The 17647-nt window shown below is 43.0% G+C and overlaps 1 protein-coding gene across 1 annotated transcript in view; it reads left to right on the top strand.

Annotated features, from left to right (window-relative positions):
- The window catches only part of LOC310854085 (FERM, ARHGEF and pleckstrin domain-containing protein 1-like), a 159470-nt gene extending 156637 nt beyond the window's left edge, over positions 1-2833 (top strand). The window contains 1 exon segment of the mRNA XM_083758578.1: positions 2599-2833. Within this exon segment, the coding sequence (XP_083614704.1) occupies positions 2599-2770 (172 nt within the window). The 3' untranslated portion in view covers positions 2771-2833.
- Positions 2834-17647: the final 14814 nt, after the last annotated feature.

The raw sequence follows: 17647 nt of genomic DNA, 5'->3' as shown, positions 1-17647 counted from the left end.
CATTGTAGCTAAAACAGCTCTCAAAGTCACTCTTTTAGTACGTAAACAAACACAAACAATGTTGATTCAGACAATATAGAGCATCACCAAAACTCATGCTGTTTTATTTTTTCATAAAAATGTTTTCTTCCTGTTGATTTGTCCATTTTATTGGGAAGAAAACCCGGACTGGATCCGTGGATCTGGATCCAGATCTTCAAATAGTAAAATCAACAGGAAGAAAACATTTTTATGAAAAAATAAAACAGCATGAGTTTTGGTGATGCTCTATATTGTCTGAATCAACATTGTTTGTGTTTGTTTACGTACTAAAAGAGTGACTTTGAGAGCTGTTTTAGATACAATGTAAGTCAATGAGGAGCAAATTTTGAATTATCAATTTCTAATCACTGGAGCAGTTATTTTTTATTTCTTGTCCACATTTGGAGTTGCATCATGGCAAAGTAACTACACAACCCAAACCTCAAAAAAAGTGGTCTTACCCTTTAAGATACCTCATGGCTCACCTAAAGAGGTCAGAACATTAATACCTCATAGCTCACCTAAAGAGGTCAGAACATTAAGATACCTCATGGCTCACCTAAAGGGGTCAGAACATTAAGATACCTCATGGCTCACCTAAAGAGGTCAGAACATTAAGATACCTCATGGCTCACCTAAAGAGGTCAGAACATTAAGGTACCTCATGGCTCACCTAAAGAGGTCAGAACATTAAGGTACCTCATGGCTCACCTAAAGAGGTCAGAACATTAATACCTCATGGCTCACCTAATGAGGTCATACCTTTCCTGTGAAAATACTGGAAATTGTCAGTAGAGGGCAGCATAGTTGCCTTCTTCCCAATGGACCATAATGATCAGAGCTCGGTGGTTGTTTTCCATTAACCCATTCTGACCTGAGATCAGATTCTATAAATGTCTTCTACATCCTGACAGTTTTCTGAAAAAGCTGTGTTTCTATGTCAGTGGTTCTTCGATCTTTCAAAAATAGCAGACCTACAAGCTCGTAGCGCGCCACTCTGACTCTGTAGCGCGCTATGAGCTTGTAGATCTGCTATTTTTCAATAGCTAAAGCATGACATAATGCTAACACTAGATTCAATTCAAGATTCAATCATTTATTTGCCATGTCAACAAGTTGATAGGAATTTGTCTTGGTTCATACTCAACATACATACAGACAACCATAGATACACAAACAAGAAGGACAATACAATACAAAAAGCAGCAGCATAGGAAATTACATTCAGTTTTTTAAAGTGCTATATGCATATTTCTATGAGTTCAGATGTCTAAAGGCTACGGGGTAAGGGCTATCTCTGAAGAGAGATGTTGAGCTCTTGATACTAGCTAAAAGGCGTTCCCTTCCCACCCCAAAATGGGTTAAAGCTTAATAATTGACTGAATACAAATCAATGTAGCCGATCTACTGTATATGGTAAAGTGTATACTGCAATACCAGTGGTGGAAAGTACCCAAGTGCATTTACTGTATAGTACTGTACATTGTGTACTTATTGTAAGTACAGATTTGAGGTATTTGTTCGTTACTTGAGTATTTCCAATTACCAATACTTTTACTTCTACTCTCTTCTACATCTCGGTTCCAAATATTGTACTTTTAGTTTTACTCCACTACATACAGCACATACTAAAAGTACTCTGTAGATTTGGATTATTATTACAAAACACAGCCCTATATACATTTAGCAGATCTACAAGCTCACAATGTGTCGCATCGCGACGCATTGTGACCTTGTAGATCTGCTATTTTCAAAATATTTGAAATGGGACCAATACTTTTGTACTTTTACTGACTTTTGCTTGTAAGGGAGTAGTTCTACATTGCAGTACTGATACTTTTACTTAAAGGACAACTTTAGTTTTTTTCAACCAAGGTTCATGTTTTAGGTTGTTATTAGAGAAAGTAAAAGATGAGTGTTCATTTTTATTCATTTGCTGCTTTCTTTCATTTTAGGGATTTTAGCGGTTTTTGACAGGGGGGGTGGGGCATTCAAGCATGGGGCTAAATATGTATTTCTTTACAAAATATTATGGCGATTTATTCTTTTATTATTTACCATAGTCCTACTAGACCCCAGGAAATGACATCTGGCCACAGAACTTCACAGGATCTACTGAATGTGAAGGTAGCCTATTGGGGGGAAGCACCACTGTGTTATAGGCTCAATATGTCAGTTTGACACATTCAGTAGATCTCGTGATCTTTGGTGGCCAGATGTAATTTCTTGGGGTTTAGTAGGAGTAGAGTAAATAATAAAACAATAAATCGCTATAAAATCTTGTACAAAAATACATATTTAGCCCCATGCTCGAATGCCCCCGCCCCCCTGTAAAAAACAGCTAAAATCCCTAAAACGAAAGAAAGCAGCAAATGAAGAAAGGTTTACACACATCTTTTACTTTCTCTAATAACAACCTAAAACATGAACCTTGGTTGAAAAAAACTAAAGTTGTCCTTTAAGTAAAACAATTGAGTACTTTTTCGACCACTGGCATTTGGAGATTGTGGAATAGTTGCCTGGCTACTTGTCACACATTGTGAAATCTCTCTCTCTCTCTCTCGCCCGTCCGTCCAGGGTGGTGCAGAATGCCAAGGACAACCTGATGACGGGTGAGAACCTGGGCATCGTGTTCGGGCCCACGGTGATGAGGGCGGCCGACCTGGACGCCATGACGGCCCTCAACGACATCCGATACCAGCGGATGGTGGTGGAGGCTCTGATCACCAACGAAGACCTGCTTTTCTGAGGGACGGCCACGACGGGAGAGGGGACTCTTTCATTCCGACGAGATGAGGAAGGCAAGGTTAGACGGACGGGATTTAGTCTTATTCTGGGAGGAAAAGCAAGCATGCTTCTTTGGACGTGGAAAAAAGTACAGAAACAGCAGATGATGCTTAATTTTCTTTTTAGACGTTTTGTTTTTCAACAGAAAAGGTCCTAATGTTCCTAGAAAAGAGGAAAGGTGAACGTAACGAAGGATGGATGGATTTGGAAAGGAGGAGAAGGCCGTGGTTTCTTTCCTCATGGGGAGATGGTCGGGAAAGGAGAATCAACCTTTTTGTCAATACGCCGTGTTGCGATGCTGTGGCTTCAACGGCCGTCAAGGAACCGTTTTTCAAACGAACAATATGTCGCGCCGCGATAGCGTTGTGCAGCGGTGTGTACAGGAAGCTTATTGAGTGACGGGAATGAATGTATTCCAACGTTTCAAACGCAAACACGATGTCAAATAAACCTCTGAGAGGTGACGGCAGCACCCCGGTTTACTGTAAAACAGGTGAAAATGTGAGTCGTCATTTAGAAATTAATGCATATTATCGGTGCAGCAACGCTACTGTGTCCTCTCTCTCTCTCTCTCTCTCTCTCTCTCTCTCTCTCTCTCTCTCTCTCTCAATGGGATACCTTGACTGTTTTACTTTTAAACGACAATGTTGGCATGGTCTATTCACAGCTTTGGCCATATATTGCATATAGATGTTGACCATTTTTCTGTAAATGGCTTGCTTTTCATTGTTTTTTTTTGTTTGTTTAGATGTCACTTTTATTTTCTCCATAGACTTTCAAATGTTGCCAAACATGCCAAAATAACCGGTGTCGACTCGAGAAGATGCCTGTACAAAAGTACAATTTGGCGTAAAGTCCAAACAATTGAAGGGAACTGGAGTTTTAAATGGCGGCTAGTACATCTGCAGTGTGGCTGGGGGTGGTCTCTCCCTACTCTCCGTTGAGACGTTGCCAGACCCTGCTGCCTGCTATGACACATACAGGTACTAGTCGTACTTTCAGAAGCTCATGAATGCAATATCTCCCCCTGGCTAAATAAACAAGGATGAGTGGTACGTTTTGATCTTCCACCCCGAAACATCGGAATCGGAAACCCAGTTAGGAAAGAAAATGTCATGTTGTAGAATACTAATACAAGATTTTTTGTGAAGACATGAATGAGGGGGCGGGGGGTAAGGACCAAATAGATGCGATGTTGGTCAGTTTATATACGTGTTTTACTGTATAACAAAGTTGTGAATAGATAATGGCATAAACAATGACATGTAGCACGTTGGGTGTCATTGAGGCATTGCTCTCTTGACCAGACGCTCGCAACATTTTTGGGGGAAGAAAGTTTCTGTGTTTGTTTCTGTACTCGGGTGCTAGCTAGTCTCACTGAATGAGACGAATCTGCTGTTCCAACAAGGCCATACGTACCTGCATTTCTATCTGTCCACCCGTCTGTCAGGAAGATGGGACCATGACTACATATCCCATAAAAACACGGCAGTGCCATTTATCTAGGCCATGGCCTGCAATTACGCCTGTGGCGAAAATGCTAATGAACAGCTTGGGGAAAGTGGAATCTCTGTCTCTCTCTCTCTCTCTCTCTCTCTCTCTCTCTCTCTCTCGCTCTCGCTCTCGCTCTCGCTCTCGCTCTCGCTCTCGCTCTCGCTCTCGCTCTCGCTCTCGCTCTCTCTCTGTGTGTGTGTGTGTGTGTGTGTCTCGCTCTCGCTCTCGCTCTCGCTCTCGCTCTCGCTCTCGCTCTCTCTCTGTGTGTGTGTGTGTGTGTGTGTCTCTCGCTCTCTCTCTCTCTGTGTGTCTCTGTCTCTGTCTCTCTCTGCATATGTCAGTGCCAATGCACAAGTTCAGATCGATTGGTCAACCCCTGAAGAGAAATCAAATAGGCGATGATGGACTGACTGAGATTTGTTTGTTTTTGTCAAGGATTTGAAGGTCTATTACACGAGGGGAAGAAACACTCACCCATTTAGTTCTGTTGACTGGAAACAAACACACACACACACACACACACAAAGTTGACATTGCAGCTTCATGTGCAAAAAATAGCGTTGTAGTGCAACATGACGACACATCTCATGCTATTGCTTTCACGAGGTCTGTGGCTACGGCCTGGGAGAAACGCTGCCTGCCCCCCTTTATATCTTGCAGTATTTGTAGTTTTAGAGCTTATACTGTTGTTGACCATATATTATATATATATTTTAAATTCACAGCTATTATGTAAATGAGAGAGCTATCATTTTTTCTGGAGGTCTTTTCAGACTTAGACCAATTTGTCGTCTCTTTGTGAAATTATAAGCTTCACTTGGGGATTTGTCTTTGCTTGAATGGTGGCCACGGTCGAATCAAAATGTTACACTACATTCTAGCTAAAGTCCACAGCACTGTCGGGATATTCTGGTACATGTAAACACTGTATGTCGTGCCATTTACATTTACAATAACTGATGAGCTGTTGGCAATGAGAAATCTGACTGGTAGCTAGAATATGATCTTATTTACTACTGGGTTTTTGCTTGTCTGTCCTGAGCCTGTAGTTTAAAAGGAAACTTGACTCAAAGAATATTCCTAGGGCTTCACTCTCAATCTAAAAAAAACTAAAAGCAGGTGTGATTCTAAAATGAATTAAGTAGGCCAATTGTGCAAAGGAAAATCTGTTTGTTAAATGAATTCAATTCAACTGCTACACTGTTGGTTTCGCTGGACACTCAGAGGGAGAAAGAGGAGAGGGTGCCACATCATAAATGACTTGAATATATGATGCAGTACTTGGATGTTTTTGTGAATTAATCAGTATTGTATTTAAATGGTGTTATGAAGCAGATTTCATGGTCAAAATGCTATTTGAAAATGGAGAACCAATTAGTTTGTCTGCCTCCAACAGAAGCCATCTGACAGACGGTAACGGTGTGAGAACATTTTTGCCCAATTATGTTCTTCAAATCAAACAAACACCCAGGTCACATGTTCCATTTCTGACAGGTCTAGTTTAGAATTATTGTTCTGCACAGAACTGATGACGTTTACATGCACACAAGTGTGTTACTCTGAGAAATGAGGTTGTGGAAGTTTGATTACATTTGTCTTTAAATAGCCTTTTAACCATATGAACCCTAGCGTCCAAATTCGGACATGAACATTCGTCAGAAATGGCAGACCTACAGCTCTCAACACGATGCATTATAAGCTTAGATTGGTTATTTCCGGCAAGGCGATTTGGCGTAGAGGGACAAGGCAGCGGACCCAACCTACTAGGTACAAAGTATATAGCGATAAAGGGACTAAATAGTATCTAGTGAGTGGTGACACATACACTACAGATTAATGTAGACGTATTAATGTGTGCGTAAACATGGCCCTGTTCAGGCTAGCAGCACACAGTAAAATGAACTCTGCATTTTGCTGTGAAGGTTTTCTTTTCAGTAATGTTTTGACTATGGTCTGAAATGATATAGAATATAATATGATGAGAGCAGTATTCGCTGTGGCGTCATAATCATCTGTAAAATGAAGGAGTGTTTTGCCATGTTGTACATTTTTAACTGGTGCCAGCGTTGGGTGATGTTGAACTGTTGCTTTTAGGGCTGCAGTTATCAATTATTTTCTTTGCAAATATTTGATCAATTTCTTTTTTATTATTAAATCGAGAAGTGTTTTTTGTGGACATTATGGACATTTTCGTTTTTGTTTTTTAATAAATTAAATCAAATATTCCGATTAACCACTTTAGCCTTGTTTTATATTCTGTCATACACCAGAGTGTCTCACACAAACAGCAACCGGCTCATCTGCAAGGTCTTAATTTGAAATGTTGACGCCTTTAATGACAAGTGTCCCTCAAAATGAGTTATTTTATCGGTTAATTCAATTAATTGTTGCTACGCTAGATGCTGTCTGCATGTACCCCGCACCCCCCCCCCCCCCCCCCACAGACACACACACACACACTTCGACAAACACTACACCACCCCCACCTCACAAAAAAAAGAAACCCCACACCTCTTTTAAGTAAGTCTGTAAGTCTGCTTACTTATTACTTTTACTTAAACCCCATACGGTTCTGTTGTGGGAAAAGCTTGCGCTGAAAATAGCCAATCGAGAAGCTCACAAGTCACAACGCTTTCCTATCTGCGATTTTCTGCGAAAGCTTTCCCCACAATATCGATGCTGGTGTTTTAAGTGGTTAAACGGACCTGTGAACTTGTAGATCTTGTATTTTTGCCGAATAGGGATGCTGGGGTTCAAGTGGTTTTAACTCTGATAAGCCCCCACTTCTGTCGGGGGTAGCTGTCTAGTGTCTGGTCATTCTTCTGTCGGGGGTCGCTGTCTAGTGTCTGGTCATTCTTCTGTCGGGGGTCATGTCTAGTGTCTGGTCATTCTTCTGTCGGGGGTCGCCGTCTAGTGTCTGGTCATTCTGTCGGGGGTCGCTGTCGAGTGTCTGGTCATTCTTCTGTCGGGTGTCGCTGTCTAGTGTCTGGTCATTCTACTGTCGGGGGTCGCTGTCTAGTGTCTGGTCATTCTTCTGTCGGGGGTCGTTGTCTAGTGTCTGGTCATTCTTCTGTCGGGGGTCGTTGTCTAGTGTCTGGTCATTCTTCTGTCGGAGGTCGCTGTCTAGTGTCTGGTCATTCTTCTGTCGGGGGTCGCTGTCTAGTGTCTGGTCATTCTTCTGTCGGGGGTCGCTGTCTAGTGTCTGGTCATTCTTCTGTCGGGGGTCGCTGTCTAGTGTCTGGTCATTCTTCTGTCGGGGGTCGTTGTCTAGTGTCTGGTCATTCTTCTGTCGGGGGTCGCTGTCTAGTGTCTGGTCATTCTTCTGTCGGGGGTCGCTGTCTAGTGTCTGGTCATTCTTCTGTCGGGGGTCGCTGTCTAGTGTCTGGTCATTCTTCTGTCGGGGGTCGCTGTCTAGTGTCTGGTCATTCTTCTGTCGGGGGTCGCTGTCTAGTGTCTGGTCATTCTTCTGTCAGGGGGTCGTTGTCTAGTGTCTGGTCATTCTTCTGTCGGGGGTCGCTGTCTAGTGTCTGGTCATTCTTCTGTCGGGTGTCGCTGTCTAGTGTCTGGTCATTCTGTCGGGGGTCGCTGTCTAGTGTCTGGTCATTCTTCTGTCGGGGGTCGCTGTCTAGTGTCTGGTCATTCTTCTGTCGGGGGTCGCTGTCTAGTGTCTGGTCATTCTGTCGGGGGTCGCTGTCTAGTGTCTGGTCATTCTGTCGGGGGTCGCTGTCTAGTGTCTGGTCATTCTGTCGGGGGTCGCTGTCTAGTGTCTGGTCATTCTGTCGGGGGTCGCTGTCTAGTGTCTGGTCATTCTTCTGTCGGGGGTCGCTGTCTAGTGTCTGGTCATTCTTCTGTCGGGGGTCGCTGTCTAGTGTCTGGCCATTCCAGGTGTGCTTGATTTGCTGCCCCTGACGCACCAGATTGTCATTGCTTTGCTATTGTGAATAGTTGGTGAAAAAGGCCCAATTGCACACGGTTATCTATTCACCTCAATGTAACATAGTATATCAGCATTTCGTAACGAGTCATGTTTGTTTTTAGTCTTTTCCTTTGATGTCTTTATTGTCTATGGGTTGAAGGTTTTATGTATTGATTTGTGTACTCAGCTCTACGACCCATTGGCCTTTTAGTCATCGTTTGACACTATTTCACATGAGTAAATGTGTTCTTGTTTTTAAATTGTCATTGCTGTAAAGTAATTTCTACATGATTTATGCATGGTGATATAAAATTATCAAAAATCTGGATTTCCAATGACCCTGGGTGAATTTATTTTATGGAGGACATACTCCAAATTGAGAGCTTATTCTGTGACCCTACTTGTGGAAGCCTAACATACATTTCAGTGAGAAAACCTTCACTCAACAGAAAACTATTTTAATTGTCTACATTTTCTGCCGCATGTAAACGCTCCAGTGGTCCACAACGATCCCAACATGGACGCTCATAATATAATGAATAGTTAGTGTCTCTGGCTGTCTGTTCTCTAGATATATAACTATTTAGGTTTAGGCTCCGTTTGTAAATACATCAATGTGAATATAATCCATTTCTAATGGATGCCTTGGCCTGGAGGAGAGGTCATCAGGTGGTCTCCAACCTTCTTAACCCATTCTGAAGGGAACCCATTTTGGTGTTATAGCATCATGTTATGCTTTAGCTATTGAAAAATAGCAGATCTACAAGCTCATAGCGCGCCACCGAGTGGCGCGCTACGAGCTTGTAGGTCTGCTATTTTTGACTGACATTTTTAGAATCTGATCTCAGGTCAGAATGGGTTAATCCAGACCGGTGTGTGTCCAGTGGAAACCTCGTATGAATCTGATCTCAGGTCAGAATGGGATAAGAGTGTTTCAACCCTCAACCACTATACACTCTCCAGTTGGCGGCTCAGCAGTGATTGGCCAAGTCACTGCCCCTCTCCTCCAGGCTTCCAGCTATAGACGGAGGGGCACCCCGGGGGGGCGCAGCCGTCACCGAGGCACCCCGGGGGGCGCAGCCGTCACCCAGGCCAAAAGCCTGCCGGCCAGGTGCAGCAAACCAGTGCTGACCTTTCACCCCAGCGACCGCCGCGCCCAGGGCACCCCACCACGGACCCGCCCAGGGCACCCCACCACGGACCCGCCCAGGGCACCCCACCACGGACCCACCCAGGGCACCCCACCACGGACCCGCCCAGGGCACCCCACCACGGACCCGCCCAGGGCACCCCACCACGGACCCACCCAGGGCACCCCACCACGGACCCGCCCAGGGCACCCCACCACGGACCCGCCCAGGGCACCCCACCACGGACCCGCCCAGGGCACCCCACCACGGACCTACCCAGGGCACCCCACCACGGACCCGCCCAGGGCACCCCACCACGGACCCGCCCAGGGCACCCCACCACGGACCCGCCCATGGCACCCCACCACGGACCCGCCCAGGGCACCCCACCACGGACCCGCCCAGGGCACCCCACCACGGACCCGCCCAGGGCACCCCACCACGGACCTACCCAGGGCACCCCACCACGGACCCGCCCAGGGCACCCCACCACGGACCCGCCCAGGGCACCCCACCACGGACCCGCCCATGGCACCCCACCACGGACCCGCCCAGGGCACCCCACCACGGACCCGCCCAGGGCACCCCACCACGGACCCGCCCAGGGCACCCCACCACGGACCCGCCCAGGGCACCCCACCACGGACCCGCCCAGGGCACCCCACCACGGACCCGCCCACTGTCCTTTCTCCCTTGCCCTCCCAGCAGGAAGCTCTCCATGCCCCGTGTGTTCTTGGGGGGGACATCAGCCACTGGGAGGTCTCTAGAGCCAAATTCCAATACCCAATATCTCGGCCACTCGCTCACTCACACTCGCTCACTCCAGCATGGCAAATGACGGTGAAATTGGTGACCTGCCAAATATGTGACCATCTTGTTCACACAACTATTACATGGAAGTCTTTAAATACATGGCCTAAATACAGTTAGGTTGAACTCTGCTAATGAACAAACTGCAACAATTGACATTAGGACACATTTACATTATGTGATTGTCTACACGGTTGTCACATATTTCAGCACGTCACCAATTCCACCATAACACCACCTTGCTGGAGTGACTGAGTGAGAGTGAGCGAGTAGCCGAGATTCTGGGTATTGGAATTTGGCTTAGGACTATGTTTTGCCTCCTGCCTAGTGTCCTATACGTTTCACCAGACTGTGGGTCTGTGCGGTGTGCATGCGTCCGTCCTTGTCCACACTTGGCCTTACTCTGGTGTATTTGAGTCAAGGGAGCCTCTTCTCTGCGTCTGTGTCACTGTTGTTGTCGTTGAATCTGTCCTATCATAATACCCGATGAGAACTATAGTAATGATTCAGTGATTATATAAATTTGGGTTATTTATGCTGTACATTGAATTGTATTTCTGTGATTTAGGTTCAGATAAAGTCCAAAACCCCCAGCCCTGTTGCTGTGGGCTGGTCACTAGCTCTGGTCCATAGCCTCCTAGCTGGTCACATGACAACTCCAGAAAGGGCAGGATGTAATTGGGTTGATTGAGAACATGCAGGCTCAGAAATGCTCATTTGTTTCTCCTGTTACTTTAGACATTTGTCAGTAAGTAAATATTTTGTTAAACAGCTGTCCTTGGTAATGATATAGGCTCCTTACACCTGCCTATAGGTGATCTGTATGATAGTAACCTGCTGGATAAATTAAAAGTATGAGAAAAATGTTATACAGTGTACCCCTGTCAGAGTAAATATGTAATCATAATTATCATGATCAAATGTATTAGTGCATCTGTGCTCAACAGGCCCAAAAATTAAGGCCTGGCCATAACTGGGCCCTCATCAAACCCTGTAAACTCAAGACACTGCCTCCACTGCCACCCTTAGATCTCTCATATATGGAGCTGGCCTGTTCTGACATTCCATATGTTGATCTGACTTCATCAAACCCTGTACACTCAAGACACGCTCCATATATGGCCAGTACATTCATTCCATATGTTGATTTGACCCCCCCATGCCAGCGATCGCCCAGCAGTTTGCTGTCACCCACGCAGATGCGTGCGGGCAAGGTCGCTTCTCGCCCTCAGGCGTTTAAGATACAGGCCTAGCTAGCTAGCAGAATATTCTTGCGTTCGATCCCAGGCTCCCCCAGAGTTCTAAATGTCCTTGAGCAAGACACTGAGCCCCTAACTGCTCCTGACTGCGCTTTGGATAAAAGCACTATATAAATGCACCATTTATCATTTAAGCAGTTGGCCCACTAAGGAGCAGACATGCAGCTACTTGGTCAGATATATACTGTATGTTACATTTATAACAAGCTTATGGAAGCAATGTCATTGGACATCCAGGTGTCAATCAACTCGTCAACCTATAGCAGATGGGGTGGGGCTAAAAATAAGGAAGGAACTAGAAAGACAGTCTGAGGCCCAATCCACCCCCTTGCTGACTCAATGAGCCCTCACTGACTTAGCTGCGCGTTCATGTGAAGTCTGCGAGGGCTTGAGGGATGTCCCATTTGAAATCGGTAAGTCAGTGAGGGCTCAGCCCCGCCCTTTTATGTGCCCTTTGCCAAAGTCAGCATCAATGCTGACTTTAGCAAAGAAATTACCCACAGTTCATAGCGTTAGCAGGGGAATGAGGGGGATCCTCCGAACGTCAATCATTTAAGTATGCAAATTAGTTATGTATCGCGATTAGAATGTCATCAAACACAATAGTGCTTTCTCACTGTTCTCAAAGGGAGACGGAATGGAAGGATATGGGCTATATATTTAATAATAATAAGGGAAACATGATGAGAAATGACTAATGAGCAAAGTAAAAGAATATGGAAATGAAATGTATAATGAATAGTATTATATATTAATATTATAACCCCTATCACACAGGAAAGTGTATTTATGAAACTAATAATAAAATGATCCGCTTAAATACTAAAATAGACATGATAGACATGTATAAATAGGCCAAGCATGTAGGTAGGCACTGGCTGTGAATAAGGACAGTCTTTATAAAGTGATGCAAAGTGTCATGAATGGCAGACTCATCTTCAAAGTGCTGTCCCATTTCTTTCACAACAGAGAGACGTCTAAAAATAGACGTCTAAAACACGTCTATTTTTTGACGTTTTTATCCCATTTTTAGACACTCGTCTAATAGCCCATACCGTACGGCATACTATAGCACGCCGTTTTTCATCATTTTTGAGGATTTGAAAAAAAAACATGGGTTATAGCCCATCGTTTTTTTGATTTTTTTTCAAATCCTCAAAAATGATGAAAAACGGCGTGCTATAGTATGCCGTACGGTATGGGCTATAGCCCATGGTCAAAGATGGGATAAAACACGTCTAAAAATAGACGTCTAAAACACGTCTATTTTTAGACATGTTTTAGACGTCTATTTTTAGACGTTTTTATCCCATTTTTAGAAGCTCGTCTAATAGCCCATACCGTACAGCATTACTATAGCACGCCGTTTTTCATCATTTTTGAGGATTAAAACAAAAAAACAAAAAAAAAAGATGGGTTATAGCCCATCGTTTTTACATTTTTTTCAAATCCTCAAAAATGATGAAAAACGGCGTGCTATAGTATGCCGTACGGTATGGGCTATAGCCCATGGTCAAAAATGGGATAAACGTCTAAAAATAGACGTCTAAAACACGTCTATTTTTAGACGTTTTTATCCCATTTTTAGACGCTCGTCTAATAGCCCATACCGTACGGCATACTATAGCACGCCGTTTTTCATCATTTTTGAGGATTTGGAAAAAAAAGGGAAAAAAAAAAGGTTGGGTTATAGCCCATCGTTTTTTTATTTTTTTCAAATCCTCAAAAATGATGAAAAACGGCGTGCTATAGTATGCCGTACGGTATGGGCTATAGACCATGGTCAAAAATGGGATAAAAAACGTCTAAAACACGTCTATTTTTAGACGTGTTTTACACGTCTATTTTTAGACGTTTTTATCCCATTTTTAGACGCTCGTCTAATAGCCCATACCGTACGGCATACTATAGCATGCCGTTTTTCATCATTTTTGAGGATTTGAAAAAAAAAAAAAACGATGGGTTATAGCCCATCGTTTTTTTATTTTTTGAATGTTTTTCAAATCCTCAAAAATGATGAAAAACGGCGTGCTATAGTATGCCGTACGGTATGGGCTATAGCCCATGGTCAAAAATGGGATAAAAAACGTCTAAAAATAGTCGTCTAAAACACGTCTATTTTTAGACGTGTTTTAGACGTCTATTTTTAGACGTTTTTATCCCATTTTTACACGCTCGTCTAATAGCCCATACCGTACGGCATACTATAGCATGCCGTTTTTCATCATTTTTGAGGATTTGAAAAAAATGAAAAAAAAAAAAAAACGATGGGTTATAGCCCATCGTTTTTTTATTGTTTGAATGTTTTTCAAATCCTCAAAAATGATGAAAAACGGCGTGCTATAGTATGCCGTACGGTATGGGCTATAGCCCATGGTCAAAAATGGGATAAAAAACGTCTAAAAATAGTCGTCTAAAACACGTCTATTTTTAGACGTTTTTATCCCATTTTTAGACGCTCGTCTAATAGCCCATACCGTACGGCATACTATAGCATGCCGTTTTTCATCATTTTTGAGGATTTGGAAAAAAAAGGGAAAAAAAAAAGGTTGGGTTATAGCCCATCGTTTTTTTATTTTTTTCAAATCCTCAAAAATGATGAAAAACGGCGTGCTATAGTATGCCGTACGGTATGGGCTATAGCCCATGGTCAAAAATGGGATAAAAAACGTCTAAAAATAGTCGTCTAAAACACGTCTATTTTTAGACGTGTTTTACACGTCTATTTTTAGACGTTTTTATCCCATTTTTAGACGCTCGTCTAATAGCCCATACCGTACGGCATACTATAGCATGCCGTTTTTCATCATTTTTGAGGATTTGAAAAAAACTGAAAAAAAAACAAAACGATGGGTTATAGCCCATCGTTTTTTTATTTTTTGAATGTTTTTCAAATCCTCAAAAATGATGAAAAACGGCGTGCTATAGTATGCCGTACGGTATGGGCTATAGCCCATGGTCAAAAATGGGATAAACGTCTAAAAATACTCGTCTAAAACACGTCTATTTTTAGACGTGTTTTAGACGTCTATTTTTAGACGTTTTTATCCCATTTTTACACGCTCGTCTAATAGCCCATACCGTACGGCATACTATAGCATGCCGTTTTTCATCATTTTTGAGGATTTGAAAAAAATGAAAAAAAAACAAAACGATGGGTTATAGCCCATCGTTTTTTTATTTTTTGAATGTTTTTCAAATCCTCAAAAATGATGAAAAACGGCGTGCTATAGTATGCCGTACGGTATGGGCTATAGCCCATGGTCAAAAATGGGATAAAAAACGTCGGAAAGATAGACGTCTAAAACACGTCTATTTTTAGACATGTTTTAGACGTCTATTTTTAGACGTTTTTATCCCATTTTTAGACGCTCGTCTAATAGCCCATACCGTATGGCATACTATAGCATGCCGTTTTTCATCATTTTTGAGGATTTGAAAAAAATGAAAAATAAAAAAACGATGGGTTATAGCCCATCGTTTTTTCATTTTTTGAATGATTTTCAAATCCTCAAAAATGATGAAAAACTGCGTGCTATAGTATGCCGTACGGTATGGGCTATTAACCCATGGTCAAAAATGGGATAAAAAACGTCTAAAAATAGTCGTCTAAAACACGTCTATTTTTAGACGTGTTTTAGACCTCTATTTTTAGACGTTTTTATCCCATTTTTAGACGCTCGTCTAATAGCCCATACCGTACAGCATACTATATATAGCATGCCGTTTTTCATCATTTTTGAGGATTTGAAAAAAATGAAAAGAAAAACAAAACGATGGGTTATAGCCCATCGTTTTTTTATTTTTTGAATGTTTTTCAAAACGGCGTGCTATAGTATGCCGTACGGTATGGGCTATAGCCCATGTTAAAAAATGGGATAAAAAACGTCTAAAAATAGACGTCTAAAACACGTCTATTTTTAGACGTTTTTATCCCATTTTTAGACGCTCGTCTAATAGCCCATACCGTACGGCATACTATAGCATGCCGTTTTTCATCATTTTTGAGGATTAAAAAAAAACGGAAAAAAAAACAAAACGATGGGTTATAGCCCATCTTTTTTTTTTTTTTTTTATGTTTTTCAAATCCTCAAAAATGATGAAAAACGGCGTGCTATAGTATGCCGTACGGTATGGGCTATAGCCCATGGTCAAAAATGGGATAAAAAACGTCTAAAAATAGTCGTCTAAAACACGTCTATTTTTAGACATGTTTTAGACCTCTATTTTTAGACGTTTTTATCCCATTTTTAGACGCTCGTCTAATAGCCCATACCGTACAGCATACTATAGCATGCCGTTTTTCATCATTTTTGAGGATTTGAAAAAAATGAAAAAAAAACAAAACGATGGGTTATAGCCCATCGTTTTTTTATTTTTTGAATGTTTTTCAAATCCTCAAAAATGATGAAAAACGGCGTGCTATAGTATGCCGTACGGTATGGGCTATAGCCCATTTAGACGTTTTTATCCCATTTTTAGACGCTCGTCTAATAGCCCATACCGTACAGCATACTATAGCATGCCGTTTTTCATCATTTTTGAGGATTTGAAAAAAATGAAAAAAAACCAAAACGATGGGTTATAGCCCATAATTTTTTTATTTTTTGAATGTTTTTCAAATCCTCAAAAATGATGAAAAACGGCGTGCTATAGTATGCCGTACGGTATGGGCTATAGCCCATGTTAAAAAATGGGATAAGAAACGTCTAAAAATAGACGTCTAAAACACGTCTATTTTTAGACGTTTTTATCCCATTTTTAGACGCTCGTCTAATAGCCCATACCGTACGGCATACTATAGCATGCCGTTTTTCATCATTTTTGAGGATTTGAAAAAAATGAAAAAAAAAACAAAACGATGGGTTATAGCCCATCGTTTTTTTATATTTTTCAAATCCTCAAAAATTATGAAAAACGGCGTGCTATAGTATGCCGTACGGTATGGGCTATAGCCCATGGTCAAAAATGGGATAAAAAACGTCTAAAAATATAGACGTCTATTTTTAGACGTTTTTATCCCATTTTTAGACGCTCGTCTAATAGCCCATACCGTACGGTATACGATAGCATGCCGTTTTTCATCATTTTTGAGGATTTGAAAAAAAAAAAAAAAAAAAAACGATGGGTTATAGCCCATCGTTTTTTTATATTTTTCAAATCCTCAAAAATGATGAAAAACGGCGTGCTATAGTATGCCGTATGGTATGGGCTATAGCCCATGGTCAAAAATGACGACGTTGACGACGACGACGACGACGACAATGACAACGTTGACGTTGACGACGACGACGTCGTTGACGACGTTGACGTTGACTTTGATGTTGACGTCGACGACGACGATGACGACGATGACAACGTTGACGTTGACGACGACGACGACGTTGACGTTGACGTTGACGACGACGTTGACGACGACGACGTTGACGTTGACGACGTTGACGACGACGACGACGTTGACGACGACGATGACGATGACAACGTTGACGTTGACGTTGACGACGACGACGTTGACGATGACAACGTTGACGTGGACGATGACGTTGACGTTGACGACGACGTTGACGTTGACGACGACGTTGACGTTGACGACGTTGATGACGACGACAACGTTGACGACGACGATGACAACGTTGACGACGACGACGACGTTGACGATGACAACGTTGACGTTGACGTTGACGTTGATGACGACGACGTTGACGACGGCGACGACGATGACAACGTTGACGTTGACGTTGACGTTGACGTTGACGACGACGACGTTGACGACGACGACGACGACGTTGACGACGACGACGACGATGACGACGATGACAACGTTGACGTTGACGTTGACGACGACGACGTTGACGTTGACGTTGACGACAACGTTGACGACGACGACGACGTTGTCGTTGACGACGACGACGACGACGATGACAACGTTGACGTTGACGTTGACGACGACGTTGACGACGACGATGACAACGTTGACGTTGACGACGACGTTGACGTTGATGACGACGACGACGTTGACGACGACGATGACAACGTTGACGACGACGACGACGTTGACGATGACAACGTTGACGTTGACGTTGACGATGACGACGTTGACGACGACGACGACGACAACGTTGACGTTGACGACGACGCCGCCGACGACGACGACGACGACGACGACGACGTTGACGACGACGACGACGATGACAACGTTGACGTTATAGCCCATGGTCAAAAATGGGATA

This window comes from Protomyctophum parallelum (assembly GCF_964188405.1).
Source record: "Protomyctophum parallelum genome assembly, chromosome: 23".
Classification (NCBI taxonomy): domain Eukaryota; kingdom Metazoa; phylum Chordata; class Actinopteri; order Myctophiformes; family Myctophidae; genus Protomyctophum; species Protomyctophum parallelum.
Note: the sequence above shows the minus strand (reverse complement) of the source record. Positions and strands in the feature narration are given on the sequence as shown.